The sequence below is a fragment of the Phaenicophaeus curvirostris genome, chromosome 2 (genome assembly GCF_032191515.1).
Source record: "Phaenicophaeus curvirostris isolate KB17595 chromosome 2, BPBGC_Pcur_1.0, whole genome shotgun sequence".
NCBI classification, from domain to species: Eukaryota; Metazoa; Chordata; class Aves; order Cuculiformes; family Cuculidae; genus Phaenicophaeus; species Phaenicophaeus curvirostris.
In genome coordinates, this window is record NC_091393.1 from 118,458,198 (window position 1) to 118,479,221 (window position 21,024).

At 48.9% G+C, this 21,024-nt stretch overlaps 2 protein-coding genes across 3 annotated transcripts in view; both read right to left on the reverse strand.

Moving 5' to 3' along the window:
• The window catches only part of ELP3 (elongator acetyltransferase complex subunit 3), a 117,711-nt gene extending 111,321 nt beyond the window's left edge, over positions 1-6,390 (reverse strand). For both annotated transcript variants that reach the window (XR_011336834.1, XM_069850670.1), the window contains exons 1-4: positions 6,293-6,390; positions 4,719-4,818; positions 3,239-3,377; positions 280-350 (exon numbers count right to left, since the gene is read on the reverse strand). Coding sequence is in view for 1 of the 2 variants with exons in the window: in XM_069850670.1 (XP_069706771.1) it covers positions 280-350; positions 3,239-3,377; positions 4,719-4,818; positions 6,293-6,311 (329 nt within the window). In the remaining variant the exon portion in view is untranslated. The remainder of the gene's footprint in view (positions 1-279; positions 351-3,238; positions 3,378-4,718; positions 4,819-6,292) is intronic.
• Positions 6,391-18,829: 12,439 nt separating this feature from the next.
• The window catches only part of FBXO16 (F-box protein 16), a 31,684-nt gene continuing 29,489 nt past the window's right edge, over positions 18,830-21,024 (reverse strand). The window contains exon 6 of the mRNA XM_069850728.1: positions 18,830-19,032. Coding sequence (XP_069706829.1) covers positions 18,906-19,032 — 127 coding nt within the window. The 3' untranslated portion in view covers positions 18,830-18,905. The remainder of the gene's footprint in view (positions 19,033-21,024) is intronic.

Genomic DNA, 21,024 nt, shown 5'->3' on the forward strand with positions numbered 1-21,024 from the left:
AAACCATTCCACAATTCTATCATTTCAGTGTTAGTACATGCTCCTGGTTACCATACACAAGAGCCTGTATCTACCAAAGGTGACCATGCCCATGAAATAAAAGAGTATTCTTGAAGAAACATTGAAAATAAGTAAAGTTTTTTTTAAATGCAACGTGCACATATCAGCAATCTGCACCTCTGTGGAAGCCTGTCCCAAACACACCACCATTATCATGTTGGATTTATACAGAAAGAGAGGAAAACAGTCCTCCTGGGTCATCAAAGCTGTCATACTTACACACATATGTTGCCTGTGAAGTTAATGTGTGGACACCTGTGTGGTTTACACATCACAGCGACAACAGCAATCTGTAAGAAGCCAAGTTAGAGGAGAAAAATTAGAATCACAGAGGTTGGAAAAAACCCTCTAAGCTCATCCAGTCTAAACATCAGCTCAACCCCACCATTCCGACTAAACCATGTCCCTAAGGGGCACAGCCACACACTTTACTAACCCTTCCAGAGATAGGGACTCCACCACTGCCATGGGCAGCCTCTGACAGCACTTCACCAGTCCTTCAGGAAAGAAATTTTTCCTTATATCCAATCTAAACCTCCCCTGGTGCAACCTGAGACCATTTCTTCTCATAAAATCATAGAACAACCAGGTTGGAAGAGACCCACCGGATCATCAAGTCCAACCACTCCCATCAATCACTAAACCATGCCCCTTAGCACCCCGCCCACCCATCCCTTAAACACCTGGTGACTCAAGATGACTCAACCACCTCCCTGGGCAGCCTCTGACAGTGCCCAATGACCCTTCCCGTGAAAAAATTTTTCCTAATGTCCAGCCTAAATCTCCCCTGGCGGAGCTTGAGGCCATTTCCTCTTGTCCTGTCCCCTGTCACTTGGGAGAAGAGGCCAGCTCCCTCCTCTCCACAACCTCCTTTCAGGTAGTTGTAGAGAGCAATAAGGTTTCCCCTCAGCCTCCTCTTCTCCAGGCTAAACAACCCCAGCTCTCTCAGCCAATCCTCATAAGGCCTGTTCTCCAGCCCCTTCACCAGCTTTGTTGCTCTTCTCTCGACTCGCTCCAGAGCTTCAACATCCTTCTTGTGGTGAGGGGCCCAGAACTGAACACAGCATTCGAGGAGCGGTCTCACCAGTGCCGAGAACAGAGGGAGAAGAACCTCCCTGGACCTGCTGGTCACACCGTTTCTGATCCAAGCCAAGATGCCATTGGCCTTCTTGGCCACCTGGGCCACTGCTGGCTCATGGTCAGTCGCTGTCAACCAACACCCCCAGGTTCCTCTCCTCCAGGCAGCTTTCCAGCCAGACTTCTCCTAGTCTGTAGCTGCTCAGGGTTGTTGTGCCCCAAGTGCAGGACCCGGCACTTGGCCTTGTTAAACCTCATCCCACTGGTCTCAGCCCAGCGGTCCAGCCTGTTCAGATCCCTTTGGAGCCTCCCTACCCTCCAGCAGATCGACACTTCCACCCAGCTTAGTGTCATCTGCAAACTTGCTAAGGGTGCACTCGATGCCTTCATCCAGGTCATTGATAAAGACATTGAACAGGGCTGGACCCAGCACTGAGCCCTGGGGAACCCCACTTGTCACTGGCCTCCAGCTGGAGTTAATTCCATTTCCCACCATTTTCTGGGCCCGGCCATCCAACCAGTTTTCCACCCAGGAGAGTGTGCGCCTGTCCAGGCCAGAGGCTGACAGCTTACAGAGCAGAATGCTGTGAGAAACTGTGTCAAAGGCTTTACTGAAGTCCAGGAAGATACATCCACAGCCTTTCCCTCATCCAGCAGCCGAGTCACTTTGTCATAGAAGGCGATCAGGTTAGTTTGGCAAGACCTGCCTTTTGTGAACCCATGTTGACTGGGCCTGATCACCCGGTTCTCTTGCATGTGCTTCATGATAGCACTCAAGATCACCTGCTCCATGACTTTCCCTGGCACTGAGGTCAGACTGACAGGCCTGTAGTTTCCTGGGTCCTCCCTGCGACCCTTTTTGTAGATGGGCACAACATCAGCCTCCAGTCCAGTGGGACTTCCCCAGTCTTCCAGGACTGTTGGAAGATGATGGAAAGGGGTTTGGCCAGCACATCCGCCAGCTCCTTCAGTACCCTTGGGTGAATCCCGACCGGCCCCATAGACTTGTGAGTGTCTAGTCAGGCAAGCAAGGCTCTGACCACCTCCGCTTGGATCATGGGAGCCTCATTTTGTTCCTCTAGCTCCTGGGTCTGTACACAGACAGAACGACTTTCTTTACAATTAAAGACTGAGGCAAAGAAGGCATTAAGTACCTCAGGCTTTTTGTCATCCCCTGTCACTGTTGTTCCTTCTGCATTCAATAGGGACTGTATGGTCTCCCTAGTCCCCCTTTTATTATTTATATATTTATAGAATATCATCCTATCACTTGTTACTTGGGAGAAGAGTCCAGCACCCACCTCACTACAACCTCCTTTTTGGGAGCTGAAGAGAGTGATGAGGTCTTCCCGTGACTTTGGTTTGTGGTTTGTTTTTTTCAGATGAGCGTAGGTATGCTACACAAAGAGTAGGGAAGCTTAAAAACACGTGGTGGAACGTTAGCTGCACCTCTATCCTTGCTTTCAGCCAGAACTACCTTTCAAAAGAACAGCTTAAACACTAACGTTTACCCTGGTTCACTGGGAGGATCTACAGGAGGTTGCCTGAAAGGTGATCACAGTGAGGTGGGTGCTGGTCTTTTCTTCCAAGGAACAAGGGATACGATGAGAAACGGCCTGAAGTTGCACCAAGGGAGGTTTAGATTGTGTATTAGGAACAATTTCTTCACTGAAACAGTGGTGAAGCCCCAGCAAAGGCTGCCCAGGGCAGTGGTGGAGTCCCCATCCCTGGAGGGGTTCAAAACCCACATGGTTGTGGCACCTGGGGATGTGGTTTAGTTGCACAGTGGGGTTGCACTGATGGTTGAAGTTCATTTTAGAGGTTTTTTGCAGCCTTAATGATTCTATGATCAAGCTGTGCTGTTTCTACACCAACTAAAAAGCGAGACATGCCAGTCTGAAACAAAATCTCCTCAAATCGCCTTTCTCTTCTCCCAACATCATTACGGAAAAGGCAACCTGGAGGCTCCAATGCAGCCAGTGCACGCGTATCAAAGTCTCTGGATAGTCAATACTCTGGTTTTTGAAACGATTAAGCACAATTTATGGATGACAACAGGGGAAGATGAAGGTGGATGAAAGAGAATGATGTGTGTGCTCACCCCACTGGCAGTTCTTATCGGCTTGGCCTTCAGCTTCGGTACCAGCACCTTGCGGTACTGCGGAGGAACGGCAGCGATGATGTCAACCAGACGGGGCTGCGCTGAGAGGCCATACTTTGCCGATGTCTTGGTTTTCAGTCTGAAAGCAGGAAGATCTCAAATTAACAACTCCACAGCAGATGTGCTGTATTACTGTTATGTCACATGGAGATCCAGGAGGTTCTCCCAGTTTGCCTTTCCATGGAATTCATTTAAAAAGCACACAGCAATCCCTCACAACAGCAGCACTGCGCGTTAAGATACAGGAAATGAAGTCCAAATGAAGTTGATTTGCAACAACTGCCAACGTTTACCGTTTCTGTACATTTTTCCCCTAAATAGAAATCACAGAATGGTTTGGGTTGGAAGGGACCTTAAAAACCATACAGTTCCATCCCCCTGCCATGGGCAGAGACACCTCCCACTGGATCAGGTTACTCAAAGCCCCATCCAACCTGGCCTTGAACACCTCCAGGGATGGGGCAGCCACCACTTCTCTGGGCAACTTGGGCCAGGGCCTCCTCATCCTCACAGGAAAACATTTCTGCCTAAGATCTCATCTCAATCTCCCCTCTTGCAGCTGAAAACCATTCCCCTTGTCCTGACCCTGCACTTCCTGATCAAGAGCCCCTCCTCAGCCTTCCTGGAGGCCCTTTCAGTACTGGAAGCTGCTCTAAGGTCTTCTCGCAGCCTTCTCTCCTTCAGGCTGAACAACCCCAACTCTCAGCCTGTTCCCATAGCAGACATGCTCCAGCCCTCAGATCACCTTGCTCCAACAGGTCCATGTCCTTCCTGTGCTGAGGACTTCAGAACTGGATTCAGGACTCCAGGCAAGGTCTCCCCAGAGCATAGGGGCCAAATCCCCTCCCTGGCCCTGCTGGTCCCACTGCTTTGGATGCAGCCCAGGACATGGTTCGGCTTTCTAAACTGCGAGTGCACATTGCTGGCTCATGTTGAGTTTCTCATCCATCAGTACCATCACAGTTGTATATTTTTTCATAAAAACTCTGTGAAGGCTCCTCACAGACTCTGAGTTATTGGTTTCCAGCGATTCAACTGTTTTCACAGGTCTTCCATGCAACAAACCCCGACAGACCCAGACTCTGTCTGAGTTCAGTTCTCAGACATTCAAGTCAGTTGTTTCCAGCATCAGCAAAAAGTACGCGATTACAACATGTAAATGAAACAGAAACGGGGGGACAAAGACATGTTTTTATTCCACCCTTGTAAAGAAGGAAGAACTTTCTGTAAATAACAATTTCATTTATAACACATTGCTAAGAAAACTTGATTTTAACTTTATCCCTAACCCAACTTTTCCACTCCCTGACAAAACTAACTTTTAAAACCGCTTTATAATAAAGCTCAAACACAAGGGGGCTTAGAGAACCTATTCATTACTCGTGGCTCGGCTTTTCAATGTCATTCCAGAGTGACTTACTTGTTCAGATTCACATCTTTTCCCTGCTCGTGCGCTTCAATCAATTGCTTTATAACGTCAGCTATCGTCATCATCATCAGCTCAGCATGGCTGAGGTCTCCTGAAACAAGAGAAGAACAACAAGTCACACATGGAGCCAGTGTTTCCTCACTTCATGTAGCAACCGAGGCACCTGCTCTGCAGTTTTGTTTTAGTGTTTCCTACAATCATTGTCTGCAAATGGGATTTGCCACTGCACATCCCTCTCGATGTGCAGCATTCCCCAAACAAATGAGTGTCACCATCTCATGTCCCTGGATTTTTTTTTACTTCTAGGACAAATTCCACCTTCTTGCGTTGGATGGGGCTCTGAGCAATCTGACCCAGCGGGAGGTGTCCCTGCCCATGGCAGAGGGTTGGAATTGGATGGGCTTTAAGGTCCCTTCCAACCCAAACCATCCCATGATTCTATAATTCTTATGTCAGAAGAATTTGCACAACAGGTACAAATTAAGTCACTGGAAGTTAAAGACAACGAGCAGACTGCTCTAATGCTACCGGCGCACATGTCAAGGGACAGAACGTGTTTCGAGAAGGATGCTGGGGCAAGCAAAGCAAAGCAGCCAGCTCTGCAAACCCTCCTCCATCCCAGTGCACGTGCACTGCACCAGGCACTTTATAGCTTCCCCACTGCACCTCACAGACCCACCCCACACTGCAGCGAGGGTGTCCACTCTATATACCGCATGCATTGCTTATATTTCCTCCATACCATCTTTGGAATAAGAGAGGCTACCGAGAGATCCACTCACACTTCCTATCAATCATAGAATCACTAGGTTGGAAAAGACCCACAGGATCATCGAGTCCCACCACTAAACCATGTCCCTAAGCACCTCATCCACTCGTCTTTTAAACACCTCCAGGGAAGGTGACTCAACCACCTCTCTGGGCAGCCTCTCCCAGTTGTCCAATGACCCTTTCCGGGAAATATTTTTTCCTGATGTCCAGCCTGAACCACCTCCTGCAGCTCCATCTACACCAGCAAGTACAGGGACGCTAAAATACACATGGCAAGCTTGTCCAATAACTCACCAGGAGGGACAGACCACGCCACTGCTAGTTCCACTCTGCCCTCCATCCTCTTTGCCATCCCATATCCTTTCATAAAAAGGTTTGAGTGGGAAGAGACCTCAAAGCCCCTCCAGTTCCAAGCCCTCTGCCATGGGCAGGAACACATTCCACTATAAGGTTTCTGCCCCTGTTTTGTTTTTCCTTTGCCACACAGGTGAAACCCGGCATTCCCAGAGCCAGGAGAGCCAGCAAGGCTCACCTCCCCACATCCCAAGGGCTGGAAAAAGAGGGCAAACTCCCGCCCCACAGCCCCTCTTGGTCCCCCCACCCCCATTCTCGGAGCCGGTGGAGCTAGCAAGGCCCTGCCCCACATCCCCCACACCCCGAAGGACGAAGAAAGAGGGCAAACTCCCGTCCTACAGCCCCTCCTGCTCCCCCCCGGCCATTCCCGGCGCCGGGAGAGGCGGCTAATCCCAGGCCCGGAGAAGGCAGCCCTGTGCCGTCCTCAGTCCCCGCCGCACCTCTCCTCTTCTGCCTCATGCTGCCTCCTCACGGGCCGCGCCGGCGCCTCCTGCCGCCAAGCGACAGCGTCGTAAAACCGCCGCGCGGCCGGAAAGCGGGGCTGGAGCGAGGGGACGACGACTACGACGCAGACCGGTGCCGTACGGCGCATGCGCACAAGGCGGCGCCGTGGGGCCACAGCAACACGGGGGGGGTGGAAATGTGCCGTGCGGCGCATGCGCACTGGGGGGGGGGGGCCGCCAGCCCACGGGGCACTGCCGTGCTGCGCCTGCGCACTAGGGGGCGCTGCGAGTCCATTGGAGCACGCGGGGCGGTGTCGTACTGCGGCGTCACCGCTGGGGGTGCTACAGGCACACGGGGGGGGGGGGGCGGTGGCGAGCCAAGGAGGCGCTGCTGTTGCAGTAAATGGAATATTTGTGATTTAAGCCAAAGTAAAGTTCCTCCAAGGGAATGGATTTGTTTGAGAGTTACGCAGGATGTCCCCCTGGTCGTGTGTTTTGTCCCAAGCAGTGCTCTCCAGCCACTGCTCGTTCTTTGGGGTGACAACGCCTCCTGTTCCAATCTAAACCTCCCCTGGTGCAGCTTGAGGCCATTTCTTCTCATAAAATCATAGAACAACCAGGTTGGAAGAGACCCACCGGGTCATCGAGTCCAACCATTCCCATCAATCCCTAAACCATGTCCCTCAGCGCCTCGTCCACCCGTGCCTTAAACACCTCCAGGGAAGGTGACTCAGCCCCCTCCCTGGGCAGCCTCTGCCAGTGCCCAATGACCCTTTCTGTGAAGAATTTTTTCCTAATGTCCAGCCTAAACCTCCCCTGGCGGAGCTTGAGGCCATTCCCTCTTGTCCTGTCCCCTGTCACTTGGGAGAAGAGGCCAGCTCCCTCCTCTCCACAACCTCCTTTCAGGTAGTTGTAGAGAGCAATGAGGTCTCCCCTCAGCCTCCTCTTCTCCAGGCTAAACACCCCCAGCTCTCTCAGCCACTCATCCAAGTGTTCATACCTGTGTTCATTGAAAGTTAGAGAGACTGTCCCTCTAAAGGCTGTTTTCTTTCAAACACCGTCTTTCCAGCCACTGCTCGTTCTTTGCAGATGACAATGCCTCGTGTTCCGTGCGATCTGTGCAGAGCAGACGTGGCTTCTCCTGTGCCCACCTCTGCTTGCAGCCTTTCCCCATCTCGAAGGCAACGTCAGGCAGAGCTGGCTCCAAAGCTCCAAATTAGCAGAGCTTTGACTGCTGAGAAGTTTGTAATAACATTAAACAAAGTCCTTGGAAAGTCATGGGATGTACATAAGGTTTCTGGGAATATTTATACATCTTCATGGCAGTGGGAAATGTATTCTGCCCCAGCTCTTGTCTCACTGCACGTGATGGATGGGGATCGCTCCCTCATGGTGCCCAGGCCTGATAAAGGCGGCCTGATTCCTAAAACTCCAAACCACGTCTTAGAGAATTTAGTTGCCGGTGTTTTCATTATCATCTCCATGGAGCCACTGCTGGGGGACTTGGGAGGGAGAGAGGCAGGGGCAAGGAGCAGACAAAACCACCAGTGCTGCCCTGGGTTGGGGTGGCCGGTCCCATGGAGAACCCGCAACGTGTGTGCTGGGACTCCACAAGGATCCCTGCCTGCCCATCCCTGCTGACTGCACCCCACAGAAAGCTGGAGGCCTCGGCATTGCCCGATACCTGTCGATTGGCTGGATAGCCACACCTGGAGGGCAGAGGTTGATGGCTCGATGTGCAGAGATCAGCAATGAGCAGGGTCCCCCAAGGGGCTGCGTTGGGACCAAATCTGTATAATACCTGCATCAATCATGGAATCATTTGGTTGGAAAAGACCTTTAAGATCATCGAGTACAACCATACCTGTCCACTACTAAACCAGATCCCTTCCAACCCAAACCGTTCTATGATTCTACTTTAAGAGCATGCCAGGAGGGATGAGGCAACTGATATCAAACTGATTCCCATACCCTTAATCTACATGCCCTAAACACAACCCTACGCACCGTGTCGTTGCTTCCTCACCTCCTCAGCCCTTTCTTACGTGAGCTGCCCTGAGCTCTCCATTCATTATCAGCTTCATCCCCCTATGACAGCAACTTCTTATCTCATGTTTAGCTGCTATCATTAGCTGCTTTCCCTTTGCCGTGAGGTATCTGCACTCTTCAGTAGCTGCTCTTGAACCTATTATAAGCCCAGCGCCGCTCCTGAGACTTCGCTCTCGGAACGCTCTCACTTCCCTGGCAACGTGTTGCATTTGCTCATCTTCCATCTTGCCACACAAGTTGGACGTTTCCAGAAATTCTCAGTTTTAATCCAACCACCTGCGATGCCCATCAACCTCGGTTACACATCATCTTCTTTCCAAGATTTCAGAAGAGCAATAATTAGGAAAACTTCATTTTGACTACAAACTACCAAGCTCTGCCATTGCTCCCGGCAAGGAACACCAGGGAAACGCAGGTGGAGTTCTGGGCAGAAACGGATGGTAGAGCTTGGGCAAGACGGTGGCTGGCGTGTTTGGTTTTGTTCCCCACATCTGAGCAGGGCTGTGGCCTAGGGCTCATATTCTGATCTTGCTTGTACTGGTGGAATTCAGATGTGGCGATGCTGATTCATTGGCCTCTGGGGTTTAAAAGGTACTTTCAGATCTTTAATCAAAGGCTAATGAGAGTTGTGCAGGATGTGGGAATACAGTGCAAGGAAATGCGCATCTACGAGGAAGGGTGAAGGCACAACAGCCTTCCTCTGTACTTGTTTAGCAGTTTCTTATTGTCCTTTCTGGAAGCTGGATGTAAACGTGGGTGAGCAACCATCTGCAGATCAGCAGCCTGGGGCTCAGAAGGCGCTGTGGCTCGCCCGAAGCCAGCCAGCCGCTCCATGGCAGAGGTGGGTGATGGAGCCTGTGTCTCTGCATCTTTTCACTCCATTTCAGATTCTGTCCTCTTTCGCGAACTCAGGAATGGCTCTAAAGTGTGAGCTATGTGCACAGGTTTTTATTGTAATAACACGATCAGTAGGAGTTACACCAAGGCGTGCGTAGGTCTGCATCAAACAGTGGCGATGCTGGACAAAAGAGAAATATTATAATAAACATGGAATTCTAGAATTGTTTCAGTGGGAAGAGATCTCAAAACCCAGCCAGTTCCAAACCCCCTGCCATGAGCAGGGCACCTCCCGCTGGATCAGGTTGCTTAAAGCCTCATCCAATCTGGAGTTCAACATCTCCAGCCACGATTTCTCTGGGCAATCTGGGCCAGGGTGTCACCACCCTCACAGGAAAACATTTCTTTGTAGTATCTAATCTAAATCTACATTTAAATGTGAATTTAGTCCAAGAATTCTGATTCTAACCCTGTTTAGGGACTCAGCCAATCCTTGGGATTTTGGTGGCATTTAATACCTCAAATACCTTTACAAATCTGGATTGAATGGAAAGATGGTTTCCATTCATTATCTCATTATAGAAAAAAATAATGATCAGTCAAAAGATCTTTTGTTTCTCTGCCCAACTTTCTCACAGTCTGTAAATAGCCTGGAAAAGCGCAGCTGGCGCAGTGTCTGGAGTTGGGAAGCTTACCTCGGGAGGAGCCTGGCAGAGATCTCAAAGGCCCAAGAGAGGTCATTGAAGGAATTAAGATAGGATTTGTCTCTCTGATACAAAAAAATATATAGTTTTACCTTACTAATTGCCCCAAATCCAAATGCAGTCCCTCAGGGCTATTTACCTCAGTGGTTTTCATACTCCAGCAGTGAGGTTTGTAGAAGTCCCTGCTCTCCCTAGCACAGTCCTGCCAAGTAGGAGATGGTGACTGCAGCAGAGCTCAGACAGGACACGCGCATCCCTGCGTCTACCACTATCCTCCATCCATAAAGAATGATTAGCAGTCACTGGGTGGCCCTTTCCCTGCAGGAGCTCCCCTTACTCCATCCTCACATCCTTGTGGACAACACTAAACTGCACCTCGACAGCCGCACATCGGTTCATAGAAGTTCAGAGGCTGCAGAAACCCCTTCTTCCCATTCCCAGTGCCTCCTGGATGGCAGCCGTCACAGCCAAGTGCCGCATTCTTGGGAGGCCACAACACTGCTGCCAGACCAGTGGAATTCCCTTGATTGACTGGAACAACCGAGGACTCCGTCAAGACTCAGAGCCTATGCTGAGCTCTTCAGGATTTGGCCCCAGTCCAGCATCAAACCTTCCTAAGGCTCCATCCAGACAATCTGCCTTCAGGATGCAGATCCTGTTTTACAGAAACCTTGTATTTCTTTGGAAGTAAGTGGCAGCATAACCCTCTAGCCTAACCTTGATGCTTTCCTCTTTTGGCTTTTTATGACCAGGACGCATTTCTGTACTGCTTCCCACACAAATCAGTCTTTCTATGTTTTCCTTGGGCCTTGTGTTACTCATTCCAGTGCTTTCCTCTATGCATCATCCTTCATCTATGTTTGGATCCTTCCTTTCACCTCCCACAGAAGGATTTGTGGCTGCTCATTTGCACTGTGGGTGCTCTTTGGGGGCGTTAGCCTGTGCTCCCACTAAAAATGCCAGATGGTAGCAAGATCCAAAGGGATGCTGGCCATGTCCATGGGCTCTGTCACCTCCCTTCTAGATGGGGGCATCAATAATAACTAGATGGCGACTGTGCTGTAGAAACTCTCCTCAATCTACTCCCATGTTCTCTTTGAAAATCCCGACAGCATCCTATAAGAAATGTCTTTACCTTTGTTCATCCCACCTACTTTATCCACTACCCTTCTTCTGCTATTAATCATAGAATCACAGAATGGTTTGGGCTGGAAGGGACCTTAAAGCCCATCCAGTTCCATCCCCCTGCCATGGGCAGGGACACCTCCCACTGGATCAGGTTGCTCCAAACCCCATCCAACCTGGTCTTGAACACCTCCAGGGATGGGGCAGCCACCACTTCTCTGGGCAACCTGGGCCAGGGCCTCCTCACCCTCACAGGAGAACATTTCTCCCTGAGATCTCATCTCAATCTTCCCTCTTGCAGCTGAAAACTGTTCCCCTCATCCTATTCCTGCACTCCCCTCATAAAGAGTCCCTCCCCAGCTTTCTTGGAGCCCCTTTCATTACTGGAGGTTGCTCTAAGCTCTCCCTGCAGCCTTCTCTTCTCCAAGCTGAATAAGGCCAACTCTCTCACCCTGTCTTAAAAACCATCAGGGGACACAAGCTGCAGTTCTCATGTGGATGGTCCACTTGTTAACTAGTAGGACTTCCACCAAAGTAAGCACAAACGTTGTGTGCTTCAGAAAGACATCCAGTGCTTCCCAGCCTGCTGCAAACATGGCAACCTTAAAGAGGTGTGGGGTACATTGAGAGGTGAGCTCATCATGAACAGCAGCCCAAGCCAACCCTAGAGCGAAATGGCATGAAGTTGTTTTCTGATCATGTCAGCCTGTGTCCTTATTTTTGGAAGGTATTCACAGTTCAGCTGCTTTCTCAGCTGTTGTCTCCTTGGAGTTGACTGCTTTGTCCTGTAATGCGCAGAGTGCTCCAATTCCAACCCAACCATGCCAGCTCCTCCTGGCAGCTCTCCAGGACCTGGCAGAGTCCGTGGGCTTTGGCCTGAGCCCACTGTCGCTTCTGAGACCTCTTGTTCTGCTGTTGAGTACTGGTGAGTCAAACCCACACAAAGTCCATGCAGGCACTCAATTCCAAGATGACAGTCGTGACAAACAGGTGGATCTTGCAAGTGCAGGATGTGACGTCTTTGGCCATATGTTCAAGAGAACATTCTGATGATGCAAATCGCTGTCATTCCCACCATCCGGAATGACTGCCTTCTACTTCACCTACAGAATTAAACTGCCAGCCTCATCTCCTTTCCTCTGCACAGCAAATATGGATATTGACAGTCTCCACAACAGCTTCCACATGGGATGCAGCAGCATATGGAAATGGAGACCTGGTCTTTCACAGAATCACATGTAGAACCATAGAATGGTTTGGGTTGGAATGGACCTTAAAGCCCATCCAGTTCCAACCCCCTGCCATGGGCAGGGAAACCTCCCACTGGATCAGGTTGCTCCAAGCCCCATCCAACCTGGCTTTGAACACCTCCAGGGATGGGGCAGCCACCACTTCTCTGGGCAACCTGGGCCAGGGCCTCCCCACCCTCACAGGAAAACATTTCTTCCTAACATCTCATCTCAATCTCTCCTCTTTCAGCTTCAAACCACTCCCCCTCGTCCTATCCCTGCACTCCTGGATCAAGAGCCCCTCCTCAGCTTTCCTGAAGCCCCTTTCAGTACTGGGAGGCTGCTGTAAGGTCACCCCACAGCCTTCTCTTCTCCAGGCTGGACAAATCCAACTCTCTCAGCCTGTCCTCATATAGGAGGTGCTCCAGCCCTCGGATCATCTTCATACTCTTCTTTGGACCCACTGAAATATATCCATGTCCTTCCTGTGCTAAGGACTCCAGAACTGGATATTTGACTCCAAGTGAGGTCTCACCAGAGCAGAGCAGAGGCACAGAATCCCCTCCCTGGCCCTGCTGGTCCAACTGCTTTGGATGCAGCCCAGGACATGGTTGGCTTTCTGGGCTGCAAGTACATGTTGCTGGTCACGTTAAGCTGCTCATCCACCAGTTCTTGTGAAGTTTTCCTTTGTCTTTGTGAAATTTTTCTTTCCTCTCTCATGTGGCTTTGGCCCTGGACCTCAAACAGGTGCTAATCATATCCCAGTGTTCCACTGGGAGCTCTGGGCCGGGGTCCATTCCACTGCTTGAGTGGTAAGCAGCCCAGCTGGGACGAACCAGCACTTTTTCAACAGACTCAAGATCTGCAGAAAGCAATAGTGAGGAAGAGAAGGCAGTGTGTTCTCATCCCCACAGATCCAGAGGGACTGAAAATATTGCAGCCCATTGAGAATTTCTATAAATTCTATACATGCTATAAATTATAATCTTAAATAATGCTCCTAAATAATGCAAGTATAATCTGTGTTATTTCCAGTGACCTGTGCTCTGGTATAAGTTTATCCTACGGACCAAAGGACCCAATTAGAAACTGATGCTGGTGAAGCCAAGCCCACATTAATTGATTCTCCACATCAATTCATACATCAATGCACAATTTCTCTCTGTGCATATAGCTGCGACTGATCCCAATCTTGCTGTTTGAAGTCTCACAATGTAAAGGATAACGTTTATTTTAATATACTGTTCAATGAACGTATTACTAAACAGGATAAAAAATAAGCAAAAATCATCTTAGCAACACAGCGATCATTTATTCCTTGAGAGAGATCTCGAATATTCAAACCGCAGAGGTTCTGCTTCGCTTTTTTTTTGACTGGTAACAGTATTGGTAAGAATAGTGAAGAAATATTAACAAACCCAAACATTTACTTAGCGATTCATTAAAAAGCAATGTGGGCAGATAGTCTTAATGTGAAATTAGTGTCCACGGTCAAGAGGCTGTGCAGGAAATTCAGCGCTGTTCTGTAATTTCTGCTTCCCCTCTCCATTATTTGAACAGGTAGCGATGGAAGATCTATGGTACTTCATGCCACAATATCCAGTGAGAAGTAAGTAATCCAGAAACTGCTGAATAACAGCCTAAAGACAGGCCAGTGGTTATCCGACTGCCGGAAGCGGTCCAGGGTCTTAGTGGTTCTTGAGGTGTGAGAGAGCGATCATGGAATCATAGAAAACCAGAGTGGTTTGGGTTGGAAGGGACTTTAAAGCCCATCCAGTTCCAAGCCCCTGCCATGGGCTCCCACTGGATCAGGTTGCTCCAAGCCCCATCCAACCTGGCCTTGAACACCTCCAGGGATGGGGCAGCCACCACTTCTCTGGGCAAGATGGGGTGATACAGCTGTGGGGTTTTGCCCTAGCAGGAAAAACAGAATCCCATAGGGGCAGTAGTTACAGCACAGATCTGACTATTCCTTGCTTTTCAGCTCCTGTGGTGTTGATGGTTTGGGTTTAGAGCTCATAGGAACAGGCATAGACATTTGGAGCCAGACTGTTCTTCTAAATTAGAGAATTGTGGTATCACAGAATCATTAAGTTTGGAAAAGACATCTAAGCTTATCCAACCATGAGCCCAACACCACTGTGCCGACTGAACCATGTCCCAAACTGCCATATAGAATGAACTATATAATCTGAGTTTGAATACATAAACATTATACTACGTTCTTTTCATTTTCAGGAGTCCCAGGAAGCTCAACAGGATTTCTTGTATAGATAAATTCAAAATCAGGTTTGCAGAACAGCGGTGGTACAAATATACATGGCACAAGGCTGTGTCTCAGTGCTGAGACCCCTGAATCTTCAGGTGGACTACGTCCATACGGTACATAAATGTGATCCATACTCAAAACATCAATTCCCTGTCAGCACATCATAGGAAAATTCATTCCTTACTTCAAATGTTGCTTATTACATTAGGATATAGGCAGTGAGGCCAGAGTGACTGATCCTGTCAAAAAGATGTAATTTTGTAAGTACTAAAAACAAGTCGGTAACTCAGGGACAGCTGTGCGGGTGGAGCAGCCTTCAAACAGAAACCAGCAAAGAGCCTGAAAGGCCAAACGAGCCCCGAACTGCTGACATCACAGTCATTTGTTAAGCTGTCGAAAGCATCAGTTGGATTTTACCTTCCTAATACAGCGTCTGGGAATCCTGACATTTGGGCATGAGGCTGCCTGTTCTGTGGAGAAGTTGCAGAGAATTCTTCACTGGAAGTCCTCAAGGACTTGTGTGAAGGACACTGAGGTTGTAGCAGTGGTGCCTATGAGAGGCCAGAACTCAGAAATCTCAGCCCCAGGGCAGAGTGAACAAGAGGGGTGACACAGTGGCCTAGATCAGAGATCTAGTTTCCATCCCCAGCTTGGTCAAAGCTTGGAGAAGTCCCCAAACCTGTTGTGTTCTTCACTTTCCTTTATAGAATCCTGGGACAGTGGCTGCTGAGGGCAGCTTAGGCATCAGCGTGGTACAGACAAGCTATAAAGCCATGATCCAGCAAAGGGCTTAAAGTGATGGTTAACCCTGAAACTACCCATATCCATGCCCCAGGCCTGGGGAAGAGTGGCTGGAAAGCTGCCCAGAGGATAAAGCCCTGGGGGTGCTGGTCAACAGTGGCTGAACACGAGCCAGCAGTGGCCCAGGTGGCCAAGAAGGGAAACAGCATCCTGGCTTGGATCAGCCATGGGGTGGCCAGCGGGAGCAGGGAAGGGATCGTCCCCCTGCACTTGGCCCTGGTGAGGCCTCACCTCGAATCCTGGGTTCAGTTTTGGGCCCTGCGCTCCAAGGAAGACCTTGCGGGGCTGAAGTGTGTCTGGAGAAGGGGAATGGAGCTGGGGAAGGGTCTGGAGCCCAGGGGTTCTGGGAGCAGCTGAGGGCCCTGGGGCTGTTTAGTGTGGAGAAGAGGAGGCTGAGGGGAGACCTCATTGCTCTCTCCAGCTCACTGAAAGGAGGTTGGAGCCAGGTGGGTGCTGGTCTCTTCTCCCAAGGAACAAGGGGATGGGATGAGAGGAAATGGCCTCAAGTTGTGCCAGGGGAAGTTTAGACTGGATATTGGGAACAACTTCTTTCCTGAAAGAGTGGTGAAGCCCTGGCAGAGGCTGCCCAGGGCAGTGGTGAAGTCTTCTTCACTAGAGTTGTTCATAAAACACGTGGCCGTGGCATTGATACATGGTTTAGTCGGCACAGTGGGGTTGGGATGATGGTTGGACTGGATGAGCCCAGAGGTCTTTTCTGACACTAATGACTCTATCTGTCAAGTAAGGCATTGCCCTGGATAAATCTAGAGCTGGTGTCCCCTCCCCGCTGCAGAGACATGGGGGTTGTGTGTGCATTCATAAGAACACGGCCCTTCATTCAGACATCTAATTAAATTAATTTATTGTAATTTACTATTTATTGTAATTTAGCTCATTTACTTTAATTTATTCTAAATTAAGTGTGAGCCCAGTCACATTTTCTGCTATGCTTTCCATGATTACTAATAAACTCCAAAACCTCACAAGTTTACTAGGAGGAGACCTGATTGGCTGCATGCTAACGTGGAGCCAGTAGATGTAATTCCAGGACTTAGGTCGTCACCTTAATTACCTGTTTATTCTCTTTTGGTCTGCTGCTGTCCAGCCTCCTGAACTTTGTATAATAGCTCTTTTCACAACCTCATTGTTGGCTGTAATATATTTTATTACTCACCTACTTTCTGCACTTGAATCATTGATCTATTTAAGAACTTCTTTTTAATTTGACTTGCTGTTTGCTTGCCTGGGGCACTTATTCTGTCATCACAGTCTGTTCATCTTCTAAGGATTTACTAAAATATTTGAGTATTAAACCTCTCTATTTGGACTTGATTAAGTAAGAGTCTTTTCACAGGTCTTCATTTCAACAAAGTTTCCCAATCCTACCTTAATTATAAATGGAAATTAATTTTAGATTATTCCTAGTGATTTTTATATATATATATTTATTTTCTATGCATCAGCCCACCGTAACCTAACCTTTATTGTGTTGTTGTCATTAGTGGCGAGCATAACAGCAGGCTTATATGTCAGAGAATAAGAAACACAACTCCTCTGCTGAAATTTGGGCACTAAACTCGAGAGAAATGTGAGCCTATTTTCAATGCAGAGCTCTAGGAAAGCATGACACAGCGACACAGGTTTTTAACACCAACAGAAGCCAACGCTACTGAGATGTGGAGCTTTGTTCTGCGCTGGTGTAACCAAGGTGGAATGCCATGGGTTTCAGAGAACCACAGAATTATTAAGGTTGGAAAAGATCTCTAAGATCAGCAAGTCCAACCATCAGCCCAACCCCACCGTGCTGACTAAAGCACGTTGTGACGCTTACCCCAGGGTCAGGCTCTCCTAACTGCCTCACAAGGACCCAGGGAGGAGGGAGAACCTGTCAGGCCTTGGCAGCTGGCAACGGCTTTAAGATTCTCCCCAGAGCTTTTCGCGTGTCAAGAATTCAGTACCCACTGACCTTGTGAGTTCCTCTGGACATCTGTCCATGAGCATTTTGTGCCAGCTGAATTCTTTCTGGTGACAATTTGCTACAGGAATAATAATACCCCTTGTAAGCTGTGAGCAGCCAGCAGGTGACATGCACGCACACTGTTTAACCCTCATGCACTTGATAGTAAAAGCTGCTATGGATGTTGTGAAGGAGGGTTTAAACTTCATGGTGGGAGTCCCAGTAGGTGCTTGTGCTTTCCTGATCGGGGGTTGCAGGTTAAGTAACTTCAAAGAACATAACTTTGCTAAAATCTGGGGTAAGACAATCAAATTCACTTCTTTTTACCCTGAAATAAGATGCTTTCACTTCTGGCTAACAATAATAACAGCTTTAAACTTCACGGAGTCATAGAATCATGGAATAATTTGGGTTGGAAGAGACCCCAAAGCCCACACAGTTCCACTCCCTCTGCCATGGGCAGGGACACCTCCCACTGGATCAGGTTGCTCCAAGCCCCATCCAACCTGACCTTGAACACCTCCAGGGACAGGGCAGCCCCCACTGCTCTGGGAAACCTGGACTAGGGCCTCCCCACCCTTAGAGGAAAACATTTCTTCCTAGGATCTCATCTCAATCTCCCTTCTTTCAGCCTAAAACCGTTCCCCCTCATCCTATCCCTGCACTCCCTCATCAGGAGCCCCTCCTCAGCTTTGCTGTAGGCTGCTTGAAACAGGAAGCTGTGGTGGAATGAAATCGTGTAAGAGTGCACTGATCGAAGTGCTATGGAGGAAGCCATCAGAGAATGGAAATTGTAAAACACAGCCTGAATAACTTTAATTACAGTTTCTGATCTTCAGCTATGACTGAATCTATTTCCTCACAAACAGGCTGTATGTGGGTCAGGAGGATGCTTCCCAATCTCAGGAGACAATGCCTCCCTTTTACGTAAACCTTCTTTAGCTCAGCTCACATGCATCCCAGGGCTTTCATCACTTAGGAAACATGCTTCCAGGTCTGCAAAACTCCCCGATACGCTTGTGAACACGTCTTTCTTCTGTCAGTTATTTGTTGCTTTATCTACAAAACCGTAGACCCGTGATGGTTTCTGGAAGCCCAGCTTCCCGAGCCTCCTTTCATGTGGGGATGCCCTATTTCGCCAGCGATGAGCACAATGCATCCTCAGTGTTAAGTCCTTGGGGCTGTTTGCTCAGGCTCAGCACAACGAACAGAGGATAAACTCACTTCAAAAGTTGTGAGCATGGAAGAAAAGCTTCAGGAAGAGATGCAAGTGTCCTAAGAGAATCGATCCAGCGCTATGTAAAGCATGGAAACCAGCTGTCAGGATACTGCGCAGGAAGCAAAGGGAGGGAGGGGTGGATAACAAGGTCACTGCCTGCAGACAGACAGTTGCTGCCCTTTTCCCACCGAAGGCAGATGGGCTACGTCTAGGCTGGAAGGACAGATTGCCCCCCGAGCAGCCAGACACCGCGTGCTTTGTGTCCTTCGCCTGCCCAGATGGCTCCCTCCGGGGTGGGAGGCAAACCTGCCTGGCAGGCTGCTTCCAGCGGGAGCAGAGCTTTGCAGTCACCTGGGTGAAGTGAAAGCTCTGAGCTCCGATGTTGCTGGGTGCACCCGATACCAGCCCCCACTGATAGAATTACAAGCCAGTGATACCTGCCAGAGATTTTGCCTTCTGGAGTTTATTAGAGCCACTCGCTGCTCTCTTTTTTCTTTCAGCTGCCAGCCGGCTCAGATCCGGGGTCTCCACTCCTCCTTTCTTCCTCCTGCAGAGTAGAATGGAACAGCATTAACAAATGCCATGGAGTTGGTTCGCCAGGACTGAGAAAAAGAAAATCCCTTATGATATTGCCACCCAAAAAGATGGGATTAAAGCAGATAGGTTTTATCTGCCACATGAGGCAGAGTAAGTGCGTCCAATCAGGTACCATGGCCCCGAGGAGGGTGCTAACTGGCTATTTTTTGTGCTACGATAACTTTACAGCACTCCAACATGTGCTCCGAGCTCAAGACTCACTGATTTAAGCTGAATCCACATAAGGTGTTACGCCACCTTAGAGGAATTCACAGGCAGACCGGTTTGAGAGTATTCAGTTAAGTCCATGTAACTTGTAACATAAATAGGGCTAGGGCACTGCCTCTCCAACTAGTTATTTATGCATTGTTTTCATAGCCAAATACTTCTTCTTGTATACTTGTGCATGTCTGTATGCAAATTTATGTGCAGCTATTAATAAAGTCAATATCATTAACAGGCAGAACAAGAATGTTCCAGACTGAAAATTAGGCACACCAGGACATGTCCAGTTGTTATGATTTTCTGGTATCAGGAGTAAAATCCAGACTGTGCGGAGGATTCTTTAAGAACTCAGGCAGGATTATAAACACCTTTGCTCTGAAGGTGTTCGCTCCCCTCCAGCATTCAAATCCTGCAATACAGAATTAGTGAATTTAAAGCAGCAGCTCTGTGTGCTCTCTGGGTTGGCCTCCAGTTCCATCACGGGTGTCTCTGGGTTACTGGAAGCCATGCTAAAATGCACAGGAACACAAAACTGTGCACATAAAGGATGGAAACAGGCTCTAAAAGCAGCATTTATCCTTTAAAGAACACATAACACACACATCCTCAAAAGCAGCTGACAATTATTCTCTCATCCCAGACCAGCTGCAGATCAAGAACCATAAAGATGCATTGAATAAATTATTTAAAATAGGGAAAATTACAATCAGTTTAGATACAATTCTCTACAGTGGGGAGAGAAAATTCAATTCGAAGTATTATCATGAGGACTGAAGTAGTCATCTCTTGACGGACTGCAGACCTGGCCTTGTGGCTGGTAATGAAGACATCAACATCTTTTGCTGTGTTCTGGTGTCCATGCTCGTGGTATCAGAGCACCCCTCTGCAGCAGGTCCCCACCAGGATCTCATTTCAAGGTTAGGAAATTCCTATCCCTGGAAACATCAGGTTGCCCAGAGAAGTGGTGGCCGCCCTGTCCCTGGAGATGTTCAAAGCCAGGTTGGATGGGGCTTGGAGCAACCTGATCCAGTGGGAGGTGTCCCTGCCCATGGCAGGGGGGTTGGAACTGGATGGGCTTTAAGGTCCCTTCCAATCCAAACCATTCCATGATTCTGTGAAGCACTCAAAGCCAGGTTGGATGGGGCTCTGAGCAACCTGATCTGGTTGAAGATGTCCCTGCTTGGGCAGGGGGTTGGACTGTATGGGCGTTAGCACTCCCCACCCAAACTGATCTGTGATTCTATGCAAATACAAGCACTAAGGAAAATTTTCTCAAAGCTGCAAAGGAAAAGGGCATTGGAGCCAAGAGGAGGACGGCAGATCTCTCACTCCCAGTGCTGAACTCACTGTTTCTCACTCTGCTTACCTCCCTTAAGGAACATTTTGAATTCCCACCAGCCTAACAGAGGTGGCTATTCAGCGACGTGACAAGCAAGAGACAGGCGTTGGGGATTTGGAAGGACTGTGCCGCACCGTGCCCTTCTCACGCAAGCCAACCCCTTTTTGTCAGAAACTAGGCCCAGGCTGCTGACAGAACAATTACCGAAAGTAATTATTTTCTCGTTGGGTAAACACTCAGGACAATATGCAACTGTTTTTAGAGCCGGCCTACGTCCATAAATTATCTAACTGAATTAGTGCCGGCTTCCAGAAGCCCGGAGCTGGCTTGGGGGGGTGGGGAAGGAGCTTGCATTTTGGCTGAGCTGTTGTCATGAGAAGTAGCAGGGCTCCTTCTTGA